The following is a 21,009-nucleotide window of genomic DNA, read 5'->3' on the forward strand; positions in this document are numbered from 1 at the left end:
GGTGTAATTCAATTGGAAATCATTTTGTTATGAAGTATTATGCAAAAATACAAGATTCAAAGTTCAAATTCTTGTGAGTTAGGCCAACTCAAAAATAATAATTTCTATTTATTTATTTATTATATTTTTAGAGTGTACTATATATTTGTAATTGTTTTGAAATCAAATTATCTTTAATTTATCACTTTTATGTAGTTCTTAATATAATTTTCAAATAAATATACATTAAATTAAATACTTCAAAATTGATCAAAAATATTCAAACTTTTCAAAATATTATATTTTAATTTTATAATTGAATAAAAAATAATATAATTAACCTATTATAATTTTATATTTAATTAAAAAAATTAATAAAAAAAATTATATGATTAAATTTCATGTGATATATTTATTTTAAAAAATAAAAAAAAAATTAAAAAAAAATATATATGATTAATGAATGAAAAGGTCCTTACCAAGTAGTAATAACCCTAACTGCTTCTTGAATTAACCGTAACATTCCAATATATTAAACGAACGTCAATCAATTTAGAAAAATAATAATTTGATAAATGGTAAACGCTGTATTGAGGTTTTAGGGTTATTACAATAATATATAATTGGCTTCCCATGGTCACTGTCCAATTAAATATGTTTGTACATTATAAAGGTCCTTTTTCTAAACATAAAAATATGGACAACATAAGCTTGATTTTCTTTTTATCTCATACTTCATAGGAATTTGGGGTATGTTCTTATCAGGTTGGGAATTATACTTTAACCTTGAAGAGAAGATCACAAGAAGTTCTCTATGGGTTAAATGTTGGGTTGAAATGATCTTGAAAGCAGTTAGAAACAGGCTTTACTAAGATGATTTAAGAGTTGGTCCTTTTAATTGTATTAGAATATATGCATAACTGAAGCTAGAGAAGGGATTTCAAGAAGATTTACATGTAAATATGGATGGAAAAAGCCACTTACAAGAATTATATTACGAGTACATTTTCCTAAATTGCAACTCATATTTCGTGTATGAACATTTTGCTAAAAATTCACAAAAAACAATATAAATCACCTCACCCTAAAAAGAATCCATGCCCCATCCATGCCACTAATTGGAAACAACATTACCCATTTGGACTCATGGTTAATAAACATTAAAAAAAACAATTTAATAAAATTCCTAAATAAAAAATAGATAAATTAGAAGGTATGCGGAGTGAACGACGACCATTACCTTTTAAAGGAAAAAAGAGACACCGACATTAACAAAGGAATGTTTCAAGAAAAAATCAAACCGGTTTTAAAAAAAAACATATTAAGAAGTTATTTTAAAAGAAGTAAAAAAATTTAAATAAAAATTACCAATAAAAAAATTAAAACAAAATTTAAATCAAATTTAAAGTCTATTTCCTATAATTGAAAATTTACCATATTTAAATTTATACTATTACATTACATTAATTTTAAATATAAATCCAATAGATTCACTTTATAGAACAAAATTAGAAAAAAAATAAAAAAAAAAATCCAATTCAAATTAAATAAAAATAGAAAAACTAAACAACCAAAAAAATCCAATTCAAATTAGAAGGTAAAATAGAAAGACAAAACAACCGTAGATTGCTTTCATATAGTCACTATTACAAAATAGAAATTATCGAGAGGCTTACAAACTTGAATTTAAAACCCTTCTCTAAATTGTTTTGCATATAATCCTATTTAATTCGTAATATTGAGAGAGTATACTTCAAAATCCACTTGTCGCTATGGTACTAATCTTCAAATATATTAAGTCATTAGCATATGAGAAAAGAGTGTAAATGAAGAGTGATGTGATATGTTATGTGATCTAAATGTAACTTAATTTGAGTAAAAGAGAAATTTTAATATTTTTTTCATTGGGAAAGTTTTTATAAACATCACATTTTTTGTAGCAGTACTAAAAGCCTCGTTGTGCCTTGTATCAAAGGAAACACCGTAAGTGGATAGCATATGGAAATTTGAGTAAAAGAGAAATCTTAATGCTTTTTCCACTAGGTAAGTTTTTATAAAGATCACATTTTTGTAGTAGTACTAAAAGCCTCCTTGTGCCTTGTGTCAAACGAAACACTGTAAGTGGATAGCATATGGAAGATGAGCATAGACGAAGATAGACATATGTATTGGGAATCCTTAGGTTTGGTTTCGGAAAAATTAGTACCAGATCCAGATTGAGTATCAGCTTGTCTAATCACATTCTCTGCAACAAATTTGAGATCCAAGAGTCCAAATCAAGATTTTTTTTTCCAAAATTGATTTCACTTGCTTGTGATATCATATTGAGGAGAATGGAATTACCTGAACAATTTAAATCAACAAAGAACTATTTTGAAATATAGTATCCACCACATACCTTGAAAGGAGAGAGACAATGTATGATAATAAGCAAGCCCACAAATCCATAACAATATGCCCATTCTATGCTTGCTGAGGTTTAAATATGTCAAGTTTCCTTAGTTAAATGAGCCTTAAGACAATTACTGGAATTGGGTGTTGTCCCATTCATCGAAAAGTTAAAGATATCCATAAACCCCATGAAGTGAACGCTACAAGTTATTTTAAGCTGTTGACCATTAAAGTGCTCCATTAAACCAAATGTTACTAAAATTTTGTAGAGAATTTTTCCAACTTCATTTTCATGAGGATCCCACAAGAATCTAGGAACTTTAGGGGCTTGGTACCAAACTATAAATGAAACCGAAGAAGTCATGGATGCTTAGATGAAACTATAGAAAATAAATGTTAGTATTAATGAAGTTGTGGCATAAGAAGCCTAATAGAAGATTTTGCAACATCTTATATAATGAGCAATTTTTCAACAAGAAAAAACTGGTGAGATGTCACCGTAAAAGAAACTAAATTGGATTGTGAAATGTATGAGTTTTAGAGTGTAGCTTCAAATTCTTTATTTGGTTAGTTTAGCAAAATTTCATAGTTAATATTTTTATCATTTTGAGCATTACAGGTCATTCATCAATTCATTGTGCCTATAAAAGACAATGTCAGGCTTTGTTTGTAAGGTCTAAATTTGGGTCTTATACTCAGTTTTTAAAAGGCCTTAGATTGGATTGGTGTCTTTATATCCCAAACTTGACTGGTACATTTGGTAATTTTTAAGAAAAAAAATCTTGTCCACAAAAAACACCACATTGATAGCAGACATTTGACAAAACAAATACTTGGAAAATGTAGTATGTTCAATGGCTTGAATGGTTTAATTCATACAAGGACTATAAATTTTAAAACAATAATAAATCTATCCTATAAGATATCAGTTGCTAAAGTACATGTTTATAATGGTCATAACTTTATTGACATCTTGTTATCCTTCTATCATAATGTAAATTTACGTAATAAACGAATAACTTAATCCATGGAGAAACCCACCCCCTTGTGAAAAGTGTCTCAAATCCATCAAAACTTTCATTAGAGTCACAATTCTATCCCACTTGAGTGGAACTTCATGGAACTGCGACATAGGAAGAACCCACCATTGCAACTACCAGTCTAAGAAGATACAAAATTGTGGCCTGTGATTTGTCACATGTAGCTTGACCTGTTGAAAACTTGTAGAAAAAGGACCCTTGAATAGTTTGTTGACTAAGTTCAAGTACACATTTTCCAAATTTCTGAGTACTGAATTAAATTTGGAAAAATAAATACTTGGAAAATGTAGTATCTTCAATGACTTGAATGGTTTAATTCATACAAGGACTATAAATTTTAAAACAATAATAAATCTATCCCGTAAGCTATCAGTTGGTAAAGTACATATTTATAATGGTCATAACTTTATTGACGTATTGTTATCCTTTTGTCATGATGTCAATTTATGTAAGAAATGAGTAACTTAACCTATGGAGAAACCCACACCCTTGTGAAAATTGTCTCAAATCTATTGGAACTTTCATTGGAGTCACAATTCTACCCCATTTAAGTGGAACTTCATGAAACTACTAGCTAGGAAGAACCCACCATTGCAACTACCAATGGAAGAAGATACAAAAGTGTGGCATGTGATTTATCACACGCGGATTGACCTATTAAAAACTTTTAGGAAAATGACACTAGAATAGTTTGTTGACTAACTTCAGGGGCAAATTTTCCAAACTTCACGGCACTAAATTAATCTTTTTTACATAAATCCCAAAGATGTAATCCATTGAATAAATTATTATATTGATAACTTCCATACAAACATCCATTCAACTTTTTGATTAATCCAAGCATTAAAATTCATTTTTGAATTTATATTGAAGTGTTCAGGTCATAACAATGGTCATAAAAAACTCTCATGCCTAACGACGTGTATTGTATCATCATTTGAAATATCAACAAAGAATCCTCATTCTTGCAAATAAAACTTTGAACATAATCGTTGATCAACTTCTCATATATGTCTTTAAAAAAAATCCAAAGCATTAAAATTCATTTTTGAATTCATATTGAAGTGTTCAGGTCATAACAATGGTCATAAAAAACTCTCATGCCTAACGACGTGTATTGTATCATCATTTGAAATATCAACAAAGAATCCTCATTCTTGCAAATAAAACTTTGAACATAATCGTTGATCAACTTCTCATATATGTCTTTAAAAAAAATCCAACACAACTTGTGTTCAATGATGGTTCTAGTCAACATTAGAATAGGTATTTATTAAGAATTTTGATGGTGTTTACTATTTTTTTAATTTAATCAATATTTTTGTGACTGGTATAGTATGTAACTCTCCAAACTTAAGGTTAAACTCTCAAAATCGAACCATTTTAGATGTTGAGCATTTGAATGTGGGTTAAGAATATTGACTTCCAAAGTCTGGTTTTCCTCCCTTATCCAAAATAAAATTTACACGTACCCATAGAACATGGTTTGATAACTAAGTTAACAAGATAGGCTACATCGCAGCTAGTCCCTGCACATAGTTCGCATACTTTTTCATCTAGCCCATTTAGCTTCCGAGAATATAGCCTATTTCGTAGTGGCATTGGCCTCAATTTAGCTTATTGATCCAGTTGTTAGCTTCGTTAGTTGAGTGGGCATAGTTTGCTTAGTTCACATAGTGAGTTCTATTGGTTCCACTATTCCCTATAGCCTGGCAAGCTTCCGAGAATATAGCCCATGTTCTTGTTAGTTGGCTTCGTGTTAGTCCTTTAGTGGGTTCTTAGTAATAACACGCGCATAATGTAGCCACTCCTAATGGTCATGATCGAAGCCAAAGGCCAAGTAGCATGCACCCCAGGAGCTATGATAGTCTAATGAAATCTTTTGTGAACATAAAAATCAGAATGCAAAGACAGTAAAGATCAAATCAAAATTAATAAACACGGCAATCATCCACTTTACATCAGATCAGAATTAATAAACAGGGCAACCATCCAGATCAGAATTAATAAACAGGGCAACCATCCACTTTGACACCCTTAGCAGTGGGGCAGGTGGCCAAAGGGCAATGTTCCCCACTTGCTCCCCACCAGTTTATGGATGTGTTGTTCAGACCCAAAGCAAAGTATAGCAGTATAGCCATAAAAGCCAAACCAGCATCAAGGCCTGCAGAGAGCACATAGTTGTAACGCTGCCAACAAGCCTTCCGATATTTAAAGATAAAATAGTTGAAAATGGTGCCAACGGTGATCCAGGATGTGTAGTTGACTGCAGTGGCTGGAGGCATATAGGCTGTAGATCGCAGCATAACTGGCAGGTTGATTAGAGGAATCCACTTGACCTTTGGAAAGGCCTTGTGTGCCAACCAAACTAAAACTGGAGCAGCTGCTCCACCCAAGAAGAACCAATTTAACTGGGGATACACTCCAAGCTTGCCAAATATCCTTTTGGGACTGACCAAACCCCATAACAAGTGCAATCATAGTACATGCAGTAACTAGCTTGATCATGATAGCTGGACTAGATATACCACCTCTTTTGACTATTGGTTCCATATAAGGCAATCGAGGGTATTGAGACTATTACTAAGGATTGAATATTATATATATGCTGGTATCTGTGTTTCACCTTTCATACGTACCTGCTTTGTATATCCTATATCAGTAATTAGGCTTACGCGTTATCAAGCTTATAAAAGATATGTGATGATTACTTGATGAAACTAAGCTATATACCTTGCTTAAACCATATAGTATTGACACCAGTTACATATGGATATCATGCTAGTTAACCAAATAAGCTGTAATACTATAAAGAGCAGTACTATCATATTACGTTCCAATTTCTTGTATTTCCATAAGTATCATGGTTGTTACTCCATGGACGACTAAGCTTCTACTATGCTTAGTCTAGTTACTGGGATAGTAGTGATATAAGATGTATTGTATTTACATAATATACATATACGTGATACCAGGGATAGTTAAGCAGGATGAAATGAGGTATAAGCTGGAGCTTACTGATGATTAGACTAGTATGTGCACTACTATTCCTGTGCAAGGGTAATAAAAGGCATTACTAATATATACCAATCCCGAGGAGCTGTATATGATGGATCATTGAGCTAGACATAGCGAATAAGAGATAGCATAAGACAAGCTACGATACAATAAGGGATAAGCAATGGTACTACTAAGATGAAACCGGACCCTGGATGTGACTGGAAATGCTGAGATTAAACATTAAAGCCAAACAAATAGAGCAGATCTTGTAGCAATACAGAGAGCACCTTCAGATCAGGTTTTGATCATGCAAGTTGAAAGTATGAGTATGGCATGCCCTTAACAGGATTGGGAAAGCTGCAACTACACATTGCAAGAGCACCTGAAGATGGAGATGGGCCTTACAATTGGGAAAAGAAGTGTGTCATGAGAAGAGGCATCAATCTAATGACCCTTCTTACAAAAGTTTGTCAAGCCACTGTGTCAAATTCAACTCAACACAGAAAGCAACCTGAACTGATTCATTCACACGTGAAACTCCTACCAGTCAGTGAGTTTGAATACCCAGCAAGTTTGACTTTCCACTACTCATTGGCAGTACAACACATGTAATAGAGATTCACAATATGGATAAAGGATAATGTTAATGTTTACAGTTCAACGGCCTAAACGATTTTATAGGGTGACTTAAAATCAGTTTATATTGAGAATTAAATGAAAATTTAATTATATAACCAGTGGGGTAGTGGTTCAATATGGTGGGAGGTGTGCCTTCTCAAGCTTCCCACCATGGATCCAATCTGCCTACAGGCATGTGCTTTGTGTCAACCCCCATGCATGTAAGGCCATGGAAACTCTTCCACAATCTAACTTGTTGAAGGATCATTCTCAAGCAAAAAATGCAAGTATGTTGTTGCCTCTGAAATTCATCATCACAACAGCAACATGGAGAAAATCCTCATTCAGTACAGATAGAATGGTGCAGCCATTTCTCCTTATCATGAACAATGAATCAAGAACTCCCATATTGTTGTACTTGCATCCTAATTCGTCTCTTGGTCCAATTGACTGTTTTTGTTCATGTGAGGAGATTAATAAAGTTTTGATTTCAATTTCAAAGGATTACAACAATCCCTGTACAACAGAGCTTACAAAAATTCTATGATAAAGTGTTAAAAGAAGATTTCTGAAGGAGAGGGCATTGAACTCCAATGACAAGTTGAAGGGAAGGAAACCGGACCCTGGATGTGACTGGAAATGCAAGTATGTTTTTGCCTCTGAAATTCATCATCACAACAGCAACATGGAGAAAATCCTCATTCAGTACAGATAGAATGGTGCAACCATTTCTCCTTATCATGAACAATGAATCAAGAACTCCCATATTGTTGTACTTGCATCCTAATTTGTCTCTTGGTCCAATTGACTGTTTTTGTTCATGTGAGGAGAATAATAGAGTTTTGATTTCAATTTCAAAGGATTACAACAATCCCTGTACAACAGAGCTTACAAAAATTCTATGATAAAGTGTTAAAAGAAGATTTCTGAAGGAGAGGGCATTGAACTCCAATGACAAGTTGAAGGGAAGGAAACCGGACCCTGGATGTGACTGGAAATGCTGAGATTAATACCCAACAAGTTTGACTTTCCACTACTCATTGGCAATTAAAAATTTAAAACTAGCTTCCAGTAAGTTGAACTTGGGAGCAGCAAGTTAACTCGCAAGTACTGCTATGTCAAGCTATGACATGTGAGTAGTCGCAAATTTTTACACGCGTCAGCAAGTTTGACCCGCAAGTGCAATGGCATTTTTGCCCAAATCTTTGAGAATTCAATCGGACCCATCACTCTCTAAACTCATCAAGTTCTTTTTCAAAAATGAGTATTTTAACTTTGCCAAGGACCCATCAGGTCAGTAGGATCGCCATGATGACATTATAGGCAAGCATGATGAAATAGATGGGTTTAGACCTTAACAATGGAGAAAAGTGGTCCATATTTCCAACAAGACATTGATCTTAGCATAACAGGTCTAGCAAAGGGAATTTTGTCTTTTATCTCTCGATTTGGCATCAACAAAACTCAGGTCTCAGATGTGACACAGTGTTTATTTGGCACCTATGTTCTTAATGTGGCTTGGAATGTGCGCACCAGCGGCTCACATACTTTTGACCACCATGGTCTATCTGCTTATAATTTCACTCATAGCAACCACCATGACCCGGGACACTCTCCAACTCACCTCTCCTCAACAGGATCCAATAAGAAGTAAGGAGTAAACAGTAAAGGCCTATCCGTCCAACTATGTATGGCCTCAACAAAGGGAAAAAAGACGATACCCATAAGCATTGGCTCATTAAGAAAAAATTGTGCCTTCAGCTAAGGCATTGATCCTAGAATGGCAGCTAAGACGGACAGGAAACAAATACAGCCTTCCTCCATCAAATTGAAAGCTGAAAACACACCAAAATGGAGCATCACAACAAGGCTTAATAAAAATAGATAAACGGAACATAGATCTCACCACAACAGCTAAGAGCAAAAGGTAGGCAAAGCCTTAATGACAAAACTATTGCACATTGCAGTGGAACTGATTCACCAGCCGATATTCTAAACAATAATTCTCAAGCAATGATCCATGAGCAATTTTGCAAAAGGGGCCTGTGATCGAAGAAGCCCCAATTAATCTTTAAAATAGCCAAGTGCATCATAATAAAGTTGCTTCTTGATCAGCTTTTGTACAAATGCAATATGCCTAAGAAAATTCAGAAACATAAGCCTAAACGCAATGTCGGGTCATGATTTTCTTGTTTAATTGCTGACCAGCATTAAATCGATATTAATTTTTTATATCGGTCTTTATAAAGTGACCCTCTGGCTCTAACAGTCAGTGAAAAATGACCTTAATACCAATAAAATTTTCATGTCATCACTATATATTCCCAAGTTCATCAAAAGTGGACCAATCCGGCCTCAGCAAATGCTCATTATCTCAAAGGAATCAACAAATGTGAAAATCGTGCCCTAACATGATCCAGAGTTACATAAAGCAAACAATAACTAAATTTGTGAATAAATGCAAGTTCAATCAACAAATAAATGCAGACAGGTAAAGTCTCCTTTAGTGAACCACATAGAGTCCAAGGGTTAGCTCCATTGGTAGTGCTCTTCTGCGAAGTCCATAGAGGCCTTTGGATCCAATCTCATAGGCTCCTTTGGGGTTGACAGCCACTCCACCTTCCATCTGGAAATTCCAAGGAAGAAGGGGAAGAGCTACAGCAGCGCTGGCCTGGTACTAGCATCCCATTCTTGACTTAAGTGTGCGAGGGTGGGGTAAGATTATGAAAGAAAAAAGTGAACCAAACACAAACAGAAATTCCAAGAAAGAATGGGAAGAGCTACACCAGCTCTGGCCTGGTACCAACATCCCATTCTCGATGACATAGTATGTGAGAATGGGGTGAGATTATGAAAGAAAAAGGCGAACCAAACAGAACAAAAGTAGGAAGATCCTTTCGTGAATTTTATAATAAGCAGCCACTACTGTGCCAATAAACTGCATTGCACACAAAATATCAATAAACAGAACAAAACAAATGTGCACCGCCGTATCATGCTAAAAACATTCTGCAAATAATTTAAATATAGCAAATTCATTCTGATTTTCTCAAAAATTTGAATACCTGGTACTAAACTAAGAATTGTAATATGTATCTATAATATGTCTGGGAAGTTTCATAATTCACAGAGAGAGATTTGAAGCTAAGCAAAAACAATGCTTTTATCAGTTCACCAAATTGCTCAAGAACTAAAACCTAAACAAGTATAGGTTTTAGCACTGTAGTTTATACTTGTTTAAACCTGTAGTTTAGACCAGTATAAACTACAGGGCTAAAACCTAACATCAGTTCTTTTGACACAAAAAGAATAAACTCCTCAAAAAAAGCCAAAACCTAACACCAGTTCTTTTGACACAGGAAGAATCAGCTCCTCAAAAAAATTAAACTTTTACCCCATATAACTGATGCATCGAAGAACACATGATCATTGGGACATGTCCATGGGCTACTTGCAGACAAAAGATCTGTTTGGCATATATTTTTCACCGATCCCAACATCCACCATGCAACTCCCAGGTTGACTGTTCCAGCCACTACTGTGCCAATAAACTGCATTGCACACACAATATCAATAAACAGAACAAAACAAATGTGCACTGCCGTATCATGCTAAAAACATTCTGCAAATAATATAAATATAGCAAATTCATTCTGATTTTCTCAAAAATTTGAATACCTGGTACTAAACTAAGAATTGTAATATGTATCTATAATATGTCTGGGAAGTTTCATAATTCACAGAGAGAGATTTGAAGCTAAGCAAAAACAATGCTTTTATCAGTTCACCAAATTGCTCAAGAACTAAAACCTAAACAAGTATAGGTTTTAGCACTGTAGTTTATACTTGTTTAAACCTGTAGTTTAGACCAGTATAAACTACAGTGCTAAAACCTAACATCAGTTCTTTTGACACAAAAAGAATAAACTCCTCAAAAAAAGCCAAAACCTAACACCAGTTCTTTTGACACAGGAAGAATCAGCTCCTCAAAAAAATTAAACTTTTCTTCCAGTTATCTGATAAATAAAAATCTAACTTTTCTTCCAGTTATCTTAATGGCCGAGCTTGAAGTCTGACAAGAAAGAAACTGCCTGGCTCATGCTCATATAACCATAGACCTTGAAGCAAACATTGGCAATAGGCTTCCCAGGAAGGATATATCCCATTAGGTATTCGGTGATAATGTTCAGGCCTAGTGTCTGTGCCAAAACAAAATAAGAAGATGAAGTATAACCAGAACATATGAATATATATATATATATATATATATATATATATATATATATATATATATATATATATATATATATATATATAATTCCTTCTACAAAATAATCAATAAAATCAATGTGCTTACCTGATTAGTAGTAGCGGTGATGATACTTATGGGAAGAGTGAAAAATGAAGCGAGAGCACAGGCAAAAAGTAACCCCCACCATGGTAATTGTACCTCTTTCTTGTAAACCTCGCAGAGTGCAAAGGCAACAGCAAGAGTCCCAAACAAGAGAGTGTAGAACCACCATTGTGGGATGTCAGGGTATTTGCGCATCAATTTAGTATGGATATCAGGCCGATTGTTTTTGGATGCTGCTACAGCACGCTGCCATATTTCCCTGCACCATAACAACGCATGTCATTTAAACTAACATCCATAATTGATGATCTTGCAAGAAAGCAGTAATGGAAGTCAAGTCAATACAAAAATCAGAACTTACTTCCCATAGAATAGAGCGACATGGGTAATTGTAGAAGCAATGGTTGCAAATCCAAACCCATAAGTCAGAGCAAAAAACAAGCTCATATGTATTTGACCATTCTGATTGTAAGCAGCGAGATCCAGCTCAAATTTATTGTTCACAATCTGTGAAATATTATAGTTTTGACCTTGGGCTGTGAACAAATCGGAGCTGAAAATAGGAAAAGCCTTTGCATTGTACATGTTAGTGCCCCAATAAGCAAGAGGGACTGCAAAGTATACTACGAAGACATAACCAACCATGACATTCATAATGGCAAAGAATGGAGAAATAAGAGGACTGAACAAGAAGGCTGCGATGGTGCTCCAATCGAAACCAAAGGCACCTAGTCCGAGGCCATTCATGCCGGAGCCAATCTGCTGTGCTGTGACAGAGTGAGGCCAAATCCAGCACACCCACGATACACTGGTCAGGGTTGAGAATAGATAACCAGGGAATACATAGTAGCAAAAGCTGCAGGTCATGGCAATGAAGAAGAAGGTGTTACGAGACATCCCCTTTCCATGGTCTTTCTCATGCAGTACCCTGCATGTCAAACACAGAACCTTCTCCATTACCAATTCTCACAGTATAATTAAATGAAAAGTAACTCAATAAGTGGACTGGCTAAATTTGTTTTCAGAATTTCGTAAGAACTATTTTTCTGAATTTCACAACGAAAAATTATTAAATTTAACCACTTATCAAGTAGTAGATCCATTAACACCACTATGATTTACTTAAAACATTCCCAAGAAATATTGACATTTTTATTATACCGGAACAGGGTCACCTGGACCAGTGTGCTTGGCCACCACATGTGTGCAGGTTCTACAACATACTTACGGAGCAGTCCAGCCCATCCGTATCCTCATCTTGCAAAAAGAATGCTGGAAGATGCAACCATACCATGTAGCTCAGAGCCAATCTAGAGATCTAAATTCTTTAAATTCCATAGATGTGTGTTCAATGCACAGCGACAACTAGAGGTGAAAAGAATACACAGCCAAAAAGACACGAAAGAATGAAGACTATTGAAGACAGTTGCCAATTCAACAAATTAATGATTATGTGAAAAGGTTAATAGAAAGAACCACTCCGAAGAACAATCCCTTAGAGCCACAACTGGAAAAGGTCATCTTTTTCACAGCAATCAGTTTCCCAAACCTCAGACTGCCTCTGTAAACGCAGCTATGAGCTACCCTCCCCAGCACTGGCCATTCTGCTCATCATTCTGCTCATCAAGGTTGGTAGGCCCGACATTCAGTGCCTTGAGTTCAAACCGTCCAGAAACTAATAAATAAGAAACTAAAAATATTTTCTACATTATTACAGAGTAAATTACCTGGCAGGTCTACAATATATGAATAAGTTGCAGAGACATGGAATCCACTGCCAAATGTCGGAATGAACCAAGCCGAGGTTAAGGAGGGCAAAAGTAGGTATGAACCAAGCGGAGGTTAAGGAGGGCAAAGTTTTGATAAATGGAATGATGAGAGACATGGCGCTCATGGTAGGTCCCACATAGCTTTTTGTGTAGGATGATTTCTATGTTATGTCGACAATGGTTACATACAAATAAAATGATGGTTAACAGTAATATATAGAATTTGCATGTGCTACGCGTGTCCTACTGCTTCACCACCAGAGGTGTAACGAAAGAACAAGTGCCTTCACAGAAACTCAGCTGCCAAACACACAGCTTTTCACAAAGGATGGACTGGGAGTAGCCCTGACCGTGTCTCATGTCTCACCACGTCTCACCAGCCCAGTAAACCCTGCGCTGCAGGAGGGAGTTATAAGCTTAGGTCTGTGCTGCGATAAATCGATTGTATTGACATTTGATAGCTATTTATAAACAGTTTGAAAACTGAGATGAACGTACCTCAAGAGGCAAGAACTGCAGTTAGAACGCTGGATGTGATCTCTCCCATATCCCGAATCAATCGATAAAGGGTCAATCTGTGATCTCTATCTGCGCCTGGATATGCTGTAAGTGATGGTGGTGAATCTGGAGCCGTACAAAGGGAAGTAGCGGGCTATGGGACCAGGGCAACCAGATCTGTTACTTGAACAAAGCATTAATTTAGCTCGCATCAACAGATAGTCGGATTTCAAGCGCTTCACCAGCCTTACGAGGAGCAAGCCCAACACTAGCGTGATGAGGAGCCAGCCCAACCCTGCTTGAGACCAGCATCTCTTAATTCGGCTCCGGTCTCAGTTAATTCGGCTCCTGAACGAAGCGAGGCCAGCGAAATGCCCTGAATCATCCTGTTCACTGGATTTAATTTTCGCCACTTACCTGAATGTCGGACTTGGTAAGGCCCGGAACGTCGGCGTAGAACACATACTCCTTGGGCGTTTCTTTGATGTCCACCGCTGCAGGTTCCACGCCCTTGTTCTCCTCATGGTGATGGTCATATAACCACTCGGACGGAATTTTGATCCGCTCCAGCTCTTCCGGGAAGTGCAACAGAGGGCTCATGGCCAGAGCATGATCCAGGTAACTCTTCATCGCTCAAATCTCAATCTACCTAGCTGCCATAGCTGCCATTAAAGCTTACACCCTGCAACCAAAGAATGTTAAACCCTACGAACAAGAATGCAAAGCAGTGTATAATAGACTTAGAGGCAGTTACAGCAGCGTGCAACCCTACGAACAAGAATGCAAAGCGGTGTATAATAGACTTACCCAATGGAAAAAATAGAATGGATTACAGGCAGTTACAGCAGCGTGCAGCGTGCAGACATCGACAAAGCAAATGGATTACAGGCAGTTACAGCAGCGTGCAGACATCGACAAAGCAAATTCAATTGAAGGCGCCTCCTGGCACTCTGCCATGCACGAAGAGCACGGACAGCAGAACACCTGCCATGCACGAAGAGCACGGACAGCAGAACACCTGCCAATATGCCAAAACTGAAACTGCAAATAATTCACACTGCCAAACTAATGTTAAGTACACTGCCAAACTAATGTTAAGTAATGTTAACATTAATCTATGAAATCGCCTGACGGTCAGAATAATAAAGACGGCAAAGGAAGATAGTCTATGCTCCGGCCTCTCCCGCCTCGGGAAGAGGCCAAATAAGATGGCAAAGCTGAAGAGTTTGGTTATCTTGGGACATCCCCGCATAGCGCTTTTGGAAAACTTTATAATAAGCACCGAATAACACCCGACTAAAACAGCGAACTAATGCTAACTCAAAACTGATCGATTACTATAGTCCCTGCCGGTTGCCAGATGGCAGGGACTAACAAGAGATGAAAATATATGATATATATTAAAAAGAATTAAGAGACATCAATCATGGATATTTTGATGAAATGTTATACAAGGATTCAAATAGGTGTAAATTAACAAGAGATGAAAATATATGATATATACTAAAAAAATTAAGAGACATCAATCATGGATCTTTTGATGAAATGCTATACAAGGATTCAAATAGGTGTAAATTAATTTTGTTGAGAAATAATCCTCTTTTCAAGCAAAAATCTAATAAGATTATAGAAAATTCAATCAAGTTTTAAATAAATAATAATTCTGACTTTCTATATGGCTATTTCAAGAGAACAATTTGCTATAAGATTAAATGATCCCAGTTAAATATATAAATATTAGGTTTAGTCAACTACAACAATAAGGACCATGCAAATTAGTGGAGAATGCTTGCTCAATCAGAAATGGAAAAAAATATCCCCAGGAAGGTTGGAGCTATAAACCATGAATGATTCCAACTTTCCCTAGACAATTCCAGCCAGCCATATATTACAAGTCTGCATGGTGACACCTAGTTAGAAAAGGTTAGCTGGGCAAAATATACTAATATGAAAAAGACATAATAAGTCAAAATATACGAAATATATGAAAATAATTAAGCCACATCAACCATTCATCATTTAATGAAATACAATCCACATGAGTTCACAATCACTATGGTGGATACCGAGAATATGTTACCTAAGCAACAAATTTCGAAAATTTCCATAATTTAGTGAGATAAATCTCCAAATTGATAAACATGAACCATCGCAATAGCTAATAAAAAATTGAAATAATAAGAGATTTGGACATTGGTTGGTTGGAAATTGTGTACAAAATGAAGAAGACCTTACACAACTACAATGTATTGTTAATTACTTGGTATCTTTTGTCTCTCCAGAAAATACAGTTTTCAGTATGTGCTCAAAATTTCAAGAACAGGAATAGAGGGACAAGTTATAAACCCATTTCTTAGTTCATCTTATCCATTATGATCATTAAATTGATGCAACATGCACAAAAAAAAAACACATATTTACTTAAATAAACAACAAATCAACAAACATAAAGAACTATATGGACTTCACACAACACGATTGACCGATACAAGAGGATCCTTAAGAATTATTACCTGTTGTCTAGAAAATGGGGCAATCATATTACTCAGAAAACTCATTACAAAGAATAGATAAGAAATATACAAGTTATACTAATGAAATATTTCCAAAAATGACCAACAATAGCCAATTGTACAACTAAAGACTAGTTAAGTCCACAACTTAAATCCACATAGTATACATAAAGGGAAAGAAAATAAAGGTTTATAATGTACAAATGGGGCAATCATATTACTCAGAAAACTCATTACAAAGAATAGATAAGAAATATACAAGTTATACTAATGAAATATTTCCAAAAATGACCAACAATAGCCAATTGTACAACTAAAGACTAGTTAAGTCCACAACTTAAATCCACATAGTATACATAAAGGGAAAGAAAATAAAGGTTTATAATGTACAATAGTTTAAGTCCAAAAACAAATAAAATTTTCTTTTGTGACTACTATAAAAGTATAAAGCTCATATATTTTACCTACATGGAATTTGAACAAGATCCAAGATATTCAAATTCAAGCTTCTGTGATCCATATTTGAAACTCATTTCGGAAGAAATCAAATTGGTGGATTAAGGTCGACGTGTTTCGAGCGAACCAGTGTGGTTCATCATCATGATGAACCACACTGGTTGGTTTGAAACACGTCGACCTTAATCTACTAATGTGATTTCTTCCGAAATGAATTTCAAATATTCCAAGATCCAAGATCCCAAACATTGAAAATTTTGTGAGCTAATCTTTCGTGATGATGATGAACCACACTGGTTGGTTTGAAACACGTCGACCTTAATCTACTAATGTGATTTCTTCCGAAATGAATTTCAAATATTCCAAGATCCAAGATCCCAAACATTAAAAATTTTGTGAGCTAATCTTTCGTGTGATCCTACTTCGCATACACCAATTTCACCCACATGTATATCGACTGAACCACAATAACAATGAATACCTATTAGCACCATAATTTTTTTACTTCGAGAAATATGAAAAAAAATAATAGAATTCATGCCTTCTAAAGATAAAATATGCATTCCTAAACAAATGAATTAATCTAAACAAAACAATCAATTTTTTTATGTCTAAGTAGGGCCTTCGATTTTTACAAAGTTGATGCTACCGAATCAAATTGCATAAATTTCAAACACGAATACTGGGAATATGAATTAAGTAATTTGCACCTAGTGCAGAGACCATAGAATACTCTACTATTGGTATTGGTCATCTAAACTAATAACGAGAACTATCGCAGGCATAAAATACTCAAATTTGAACAATTTTCTAACAAGTAAAATCAAAAGCAAATGTATATAGACCTTCGATTGATAAGTGTTCACAAGCGAGATAGCAGGCATAAAATACTCAAATTTGAACAATTTTCTAACAAGTAAAATCAAAAGCAAATGTATATAAACCTTTGATTGATAAGTGTTCACGAGCGAAAAGTTTTCAGAGAATGAAACTACAGCTGGTCTCAAAACGGAGGATTGGCCTCAATAAGCTTTTTAAGCTCAACTAACATGATATTCCTTGCTACTTGGTATTAGCGTTCAAAATTGAACACGTCAGAGCCCTTCAAAGGGCCTCTGGCACGTCAGAGAAGTAAGGAGAATTTTTTACACGTCAAAAGAAATTTAAAATATGATTTTTGTCATTTAAAAAAAAAATTGGAATAATATCTTAAAATTTTGTAAGAAGGGCTGTTAAATTTTCAACATTTTTTTAAATTTCATTTTTTCTGAAATTAAAATTTTAAGAATGTTGAATTTGTGAATTTCCTTTCATGTTAAAACTTAAATTCCATTTGAGAAACTCCCATTTCAAAAACAACAATTTCTTTTTGCGTTGTTTTTTCTATTTGTGCATATGATGCAAGTTCTTATTACTTATTATGTCAAAACTACATTTTTATACCATTACATTTGGCAGTTTCTAAGTTGCTCTCATTTAAAAAACAACAGTTTCTTTTTGAGTTGTTTTTTCTAATTGTGCATATGATCCAAGTTTTTATTAATTATTATTTCACAATTACCCTTTGATACCATTTCATTTGGTAGTTTCAATTGAGAGCCACTAGATGTCAATATGGGTCATGTATTGGGTCTGTAATTTTATTGGGTTGTGCCTGAAGGCTACCCAAAGCAAGGTTTGACAACGATTTAAGCTGGAGAGAAGCATAGATTCATGATTCAGCAAACACCTATCAAGCAAGGTTTAAGCACAATTTATGCTTGGAGAGGAGCGCATTCCACAGGCTTCCTAACTTACTGGATTTTATTTGTTTGTGGATTCCCAATTCCTGGTATGTTTTCATATTCCCAATTTCTGAATGAGTTACTTGTATCAGTGTTAGTAAATGTGCTAGTGACTTGGAGGCAAGATACTAGTAATCAGAGAACAGAGTTATCATTGTCCATAATAATTCTAGATGCCACCCCAAATCTGGAAAGTATGTTACAGAATGCTTGTAGTTTGCTTAACTTATTTTTCTAGAAAACAACGAGTCATCCACAAACATGAGATGTGAAATACCAGTGGTTTTTATTACCCCGCATCTAGCAATTAGTCCATTTTCTCTAGGCAACATCATATAGTCATCAAAATTAGCCTTAGATCTCAACAGCATTATACACAACACCTTGTTAGATTAAGCTAATGATCTGAACCCTCAAATACCCATAAGAAATATTTGAGTGTGGTGTTATGGCCTATAGCCTAACACGTAGTTTTCCTATAGCAGCATAAACATTACTCTTGATCTTCCAATGATATCCCAACAGGTTGATCCACTGCTTCTTTTAACTCGGCGTCCTTACAAGAAGGAACCATCCTCACAAAGTTGCAAGAGGGAGGCTCAAACCGTCCCTTAACTTATTCCAGTTTCATTCTGTATGATGGCTACTTTGCTGTGGCTAGATGACAACAAATAGAAGCCCTTCTAAACTGCATATTTAGGGTCCTTATTACAGTGTATGGGTTCACTACTGATCAACTCTCCTTCGTTGCGAATAGGGCTTCATCATAACTGCGGATTAGGGCATCATCAAACAATAGATTAGTAGGCTTCGATAGGGCTCCTTTGATAGAGTGTAAGTGTCACCCTTAATTGCGGATTACATCAACCTTGAGGACTGCGGCTAGGGCAGCTTATATAGACTCCTCTTTGACTGTGTCTAGGGCTGGTTAAGGCCTCCTCTTCCCAGCGTATAATGATCCTCTTCTTGCTACGTAGACAGGTCTCCTTTTGCTGCATGTAGAAGGGAGAATAATGAGGAGTATCAATTTTGCAACCAAGTATAGGGACTGTAGTTCCAATAATTTGAGATGTGCAAATATTGGAAGTCTCAGCTTTCCAAAAGAGTTTTAATAGACAATAGAATAGTGAGTTGGTCAAATTTGAAGTTTATAAGCTAGAATTACACTGATACTTCCTCTATAAGCTAGAATTTATTTTTAATTTTATAAATGAGACCTTCCATATACTTTTAATATAAGTATTTTTGTTTCTTCGTATTTTTATTTTTATTTCAATTTCATTAAGATATAATTATGCCTATATGTTTATTTTTTGTACTCATATGCAGTTTCCCAACTATGATTTTGTCCCTATAGTTGGTTCAATTGTGGCTGAGTTCAAGGCCTGCGCAATATGATCTTATGTGGTTACATTTCTCAATCACATGTGTAAGAGTAATTCATTTACTAATGCAACCTTTGACGTAGTGGTATCTTTTTGTTTGTGAAAAAATAAAAAGAAATTTGAAAATAATTTACTATTGTCAATTGAATTGCTTTTTTTTTTATGCTTTTCATTATAGAAGTGCGACCTAGATGTGTGCCCTTCTAAATGAAATTAAGACCTGCCCTTCAAATTTGATCACTGCTTGATATATCCATATTTGGAAAGATACTCATTTTCCCCGTGTTCAACCAAACATAAGAGAAAGACAAACTAATAAATAAATAAAAAATAAAAGGAAAAAAATAACATTTCTATGAAAGAGACCACAACCAGATGGCAAGGATGTCACCAATTAGGGAAATCCCCCGAGTTCTGACAGGAACAAAAATGTACCATGAAAATATGTGTAACATTACTAATAATGTTATAGCCTTAGATTCCTTGAGAAAAAAAGAAAAAAAAGGAGTATATATATATGAAACACGAGCTTACTTGTAGCAGTGCCAAGATTAATTGATAATTTCACACACAAACCACAATTGATGAGCTTACTTGCAGCAGTACCAAGCTTGACTGATAATTTCACACACAAGCCTCAATTGTCTAAAGTAAGACGTTGCGTAATTTATTTGAATAGATATTCATTGAAATATGAAAATACCTTCAGATATTTCACTAGAATGTCCACTACTTTTTCTCGGTCTTGCCCGCGACAACATCACATGTATGTCAGAAGTATCAGTCACCAATTCAAACATGTCTGAGCATCAGACATGGAAAATATACAACATTCAAGATGGCATATCTGTGTGGTTTTTTAGTCAATTATTATAACAAAAGCATCACCACCAAAAGGCAACATGGAAACAAATCATTTGTGACAATTAACGCAAAAAACACAACTAATTTAATTTTGCAGCATTTGCAGAAAAATTATTGAATATGTAATGAAATGATGAAATGAAACCTTGGCAGAAAACATAGACGACACCATTTTATTATCTTCTGTGCATACCAAAAACCATCACAAGATTCAAAAGGCTCATACCATTAGCACAAATTATACCATATAATCACAAATCCGATTATGCTTAAAAGAATTTAACATGAGTTTTATGGTGATTAAGGTTTTCAATTTAGGAAAACAGTCCCTGGAGAATATAAAAGAAGAATTCATCAA

The 21,009-nt window shown here is 35.0% G+C and overlaps 1 protein-coding gene across 2 annotated transcripts; it reads right to left on the reverse strand.

Moving 5' to 3' along the window:
* Window positions 1-11,008: 11,008 nt before the first annotated feature.
* LOC149237354 (oligopeptide transporter 4-like) lies at window positions 11,009-14,505 on the reverse strand. 2 transcript variants are annotated; one of them, XM_089366804.1, is made up of 8 exons: window positions 14,457-14,505; window positions 13,650-14,294; window positions 13,110-13,542; window positions 12,859-12,998; window positions 12,544-12,654; window positions 11,744-12,310; window positions 11,386-11,641; window positions 11,009-11,227 (listed from the first exon to the last, which is right to left on the reverse strand). In XM_089366804.1, exons 5-8 carry the CDS (start codon window positions 12,582-12,584, stop codon window positions 11,081-11,083), a joined length of 1,011 nt encoding a protein of 336 aa, XP_089222930.1. In that variant the 5' UTR covers window positions 12,585-12,654; window positions 12,859-12,998; window positions 13,110-13,542; window positions 13,650-14,294; window positions 14,457-14,505; the 3' UTR covers window positions 11,009-11,080. The 2 variants fall into 2 exon arrangements, with proteins under 2 accessions (XP_089222930.1, XP_089222929.1); XM_089366803.1 differs by having other exon boundaries at window positions 13,110-13,547.
* Between the last annotated feature and the right edge of the window lie 6,504 nt (window positions 14,506-21,009).

This window comes from Pinus tabuliformis, chromosome 8, assembly GCF_031772625.1.
Source record: "Pinus tabuliformis cultivar Carrire ecotype Pingquan chromosome 8, CPIR1, whole genome shotgun sequence".
Lineage (NCBI taxonomy): Eukaryota > Viridiplantae > Streptophyta > Pinopsida > Pinales > Pinaceae > Pinus > Pinus tabuliformis.

What these genes read in the sequence shown, in the direction of transcription:
- LOC149237354 (XM_089366804.1), bottom strand. Translation starts at nt 12,584, where the DNA reads ATGTGGTGGCCAAGCACACTGGTCCAGGTGACCCTGTTCCG. An exon ending in GTCCAGGTGACCCTGTTCCG is followed by an intron (nt 12,311 to 12,543) that starts GTATAATAAAAA and finishes TTTGACATGCAG; the next exon opens with GGTACTGCATGAGAAAGACC. An exon ending in TCACCGCTACTACTAATCAG is followed by an intron (nt 11,228 to 11,385) that starts GTAAGCACATTG and finishes GTTTTGGCACAG; the next exon opens with ACACTAGGCCTGAACATTAT.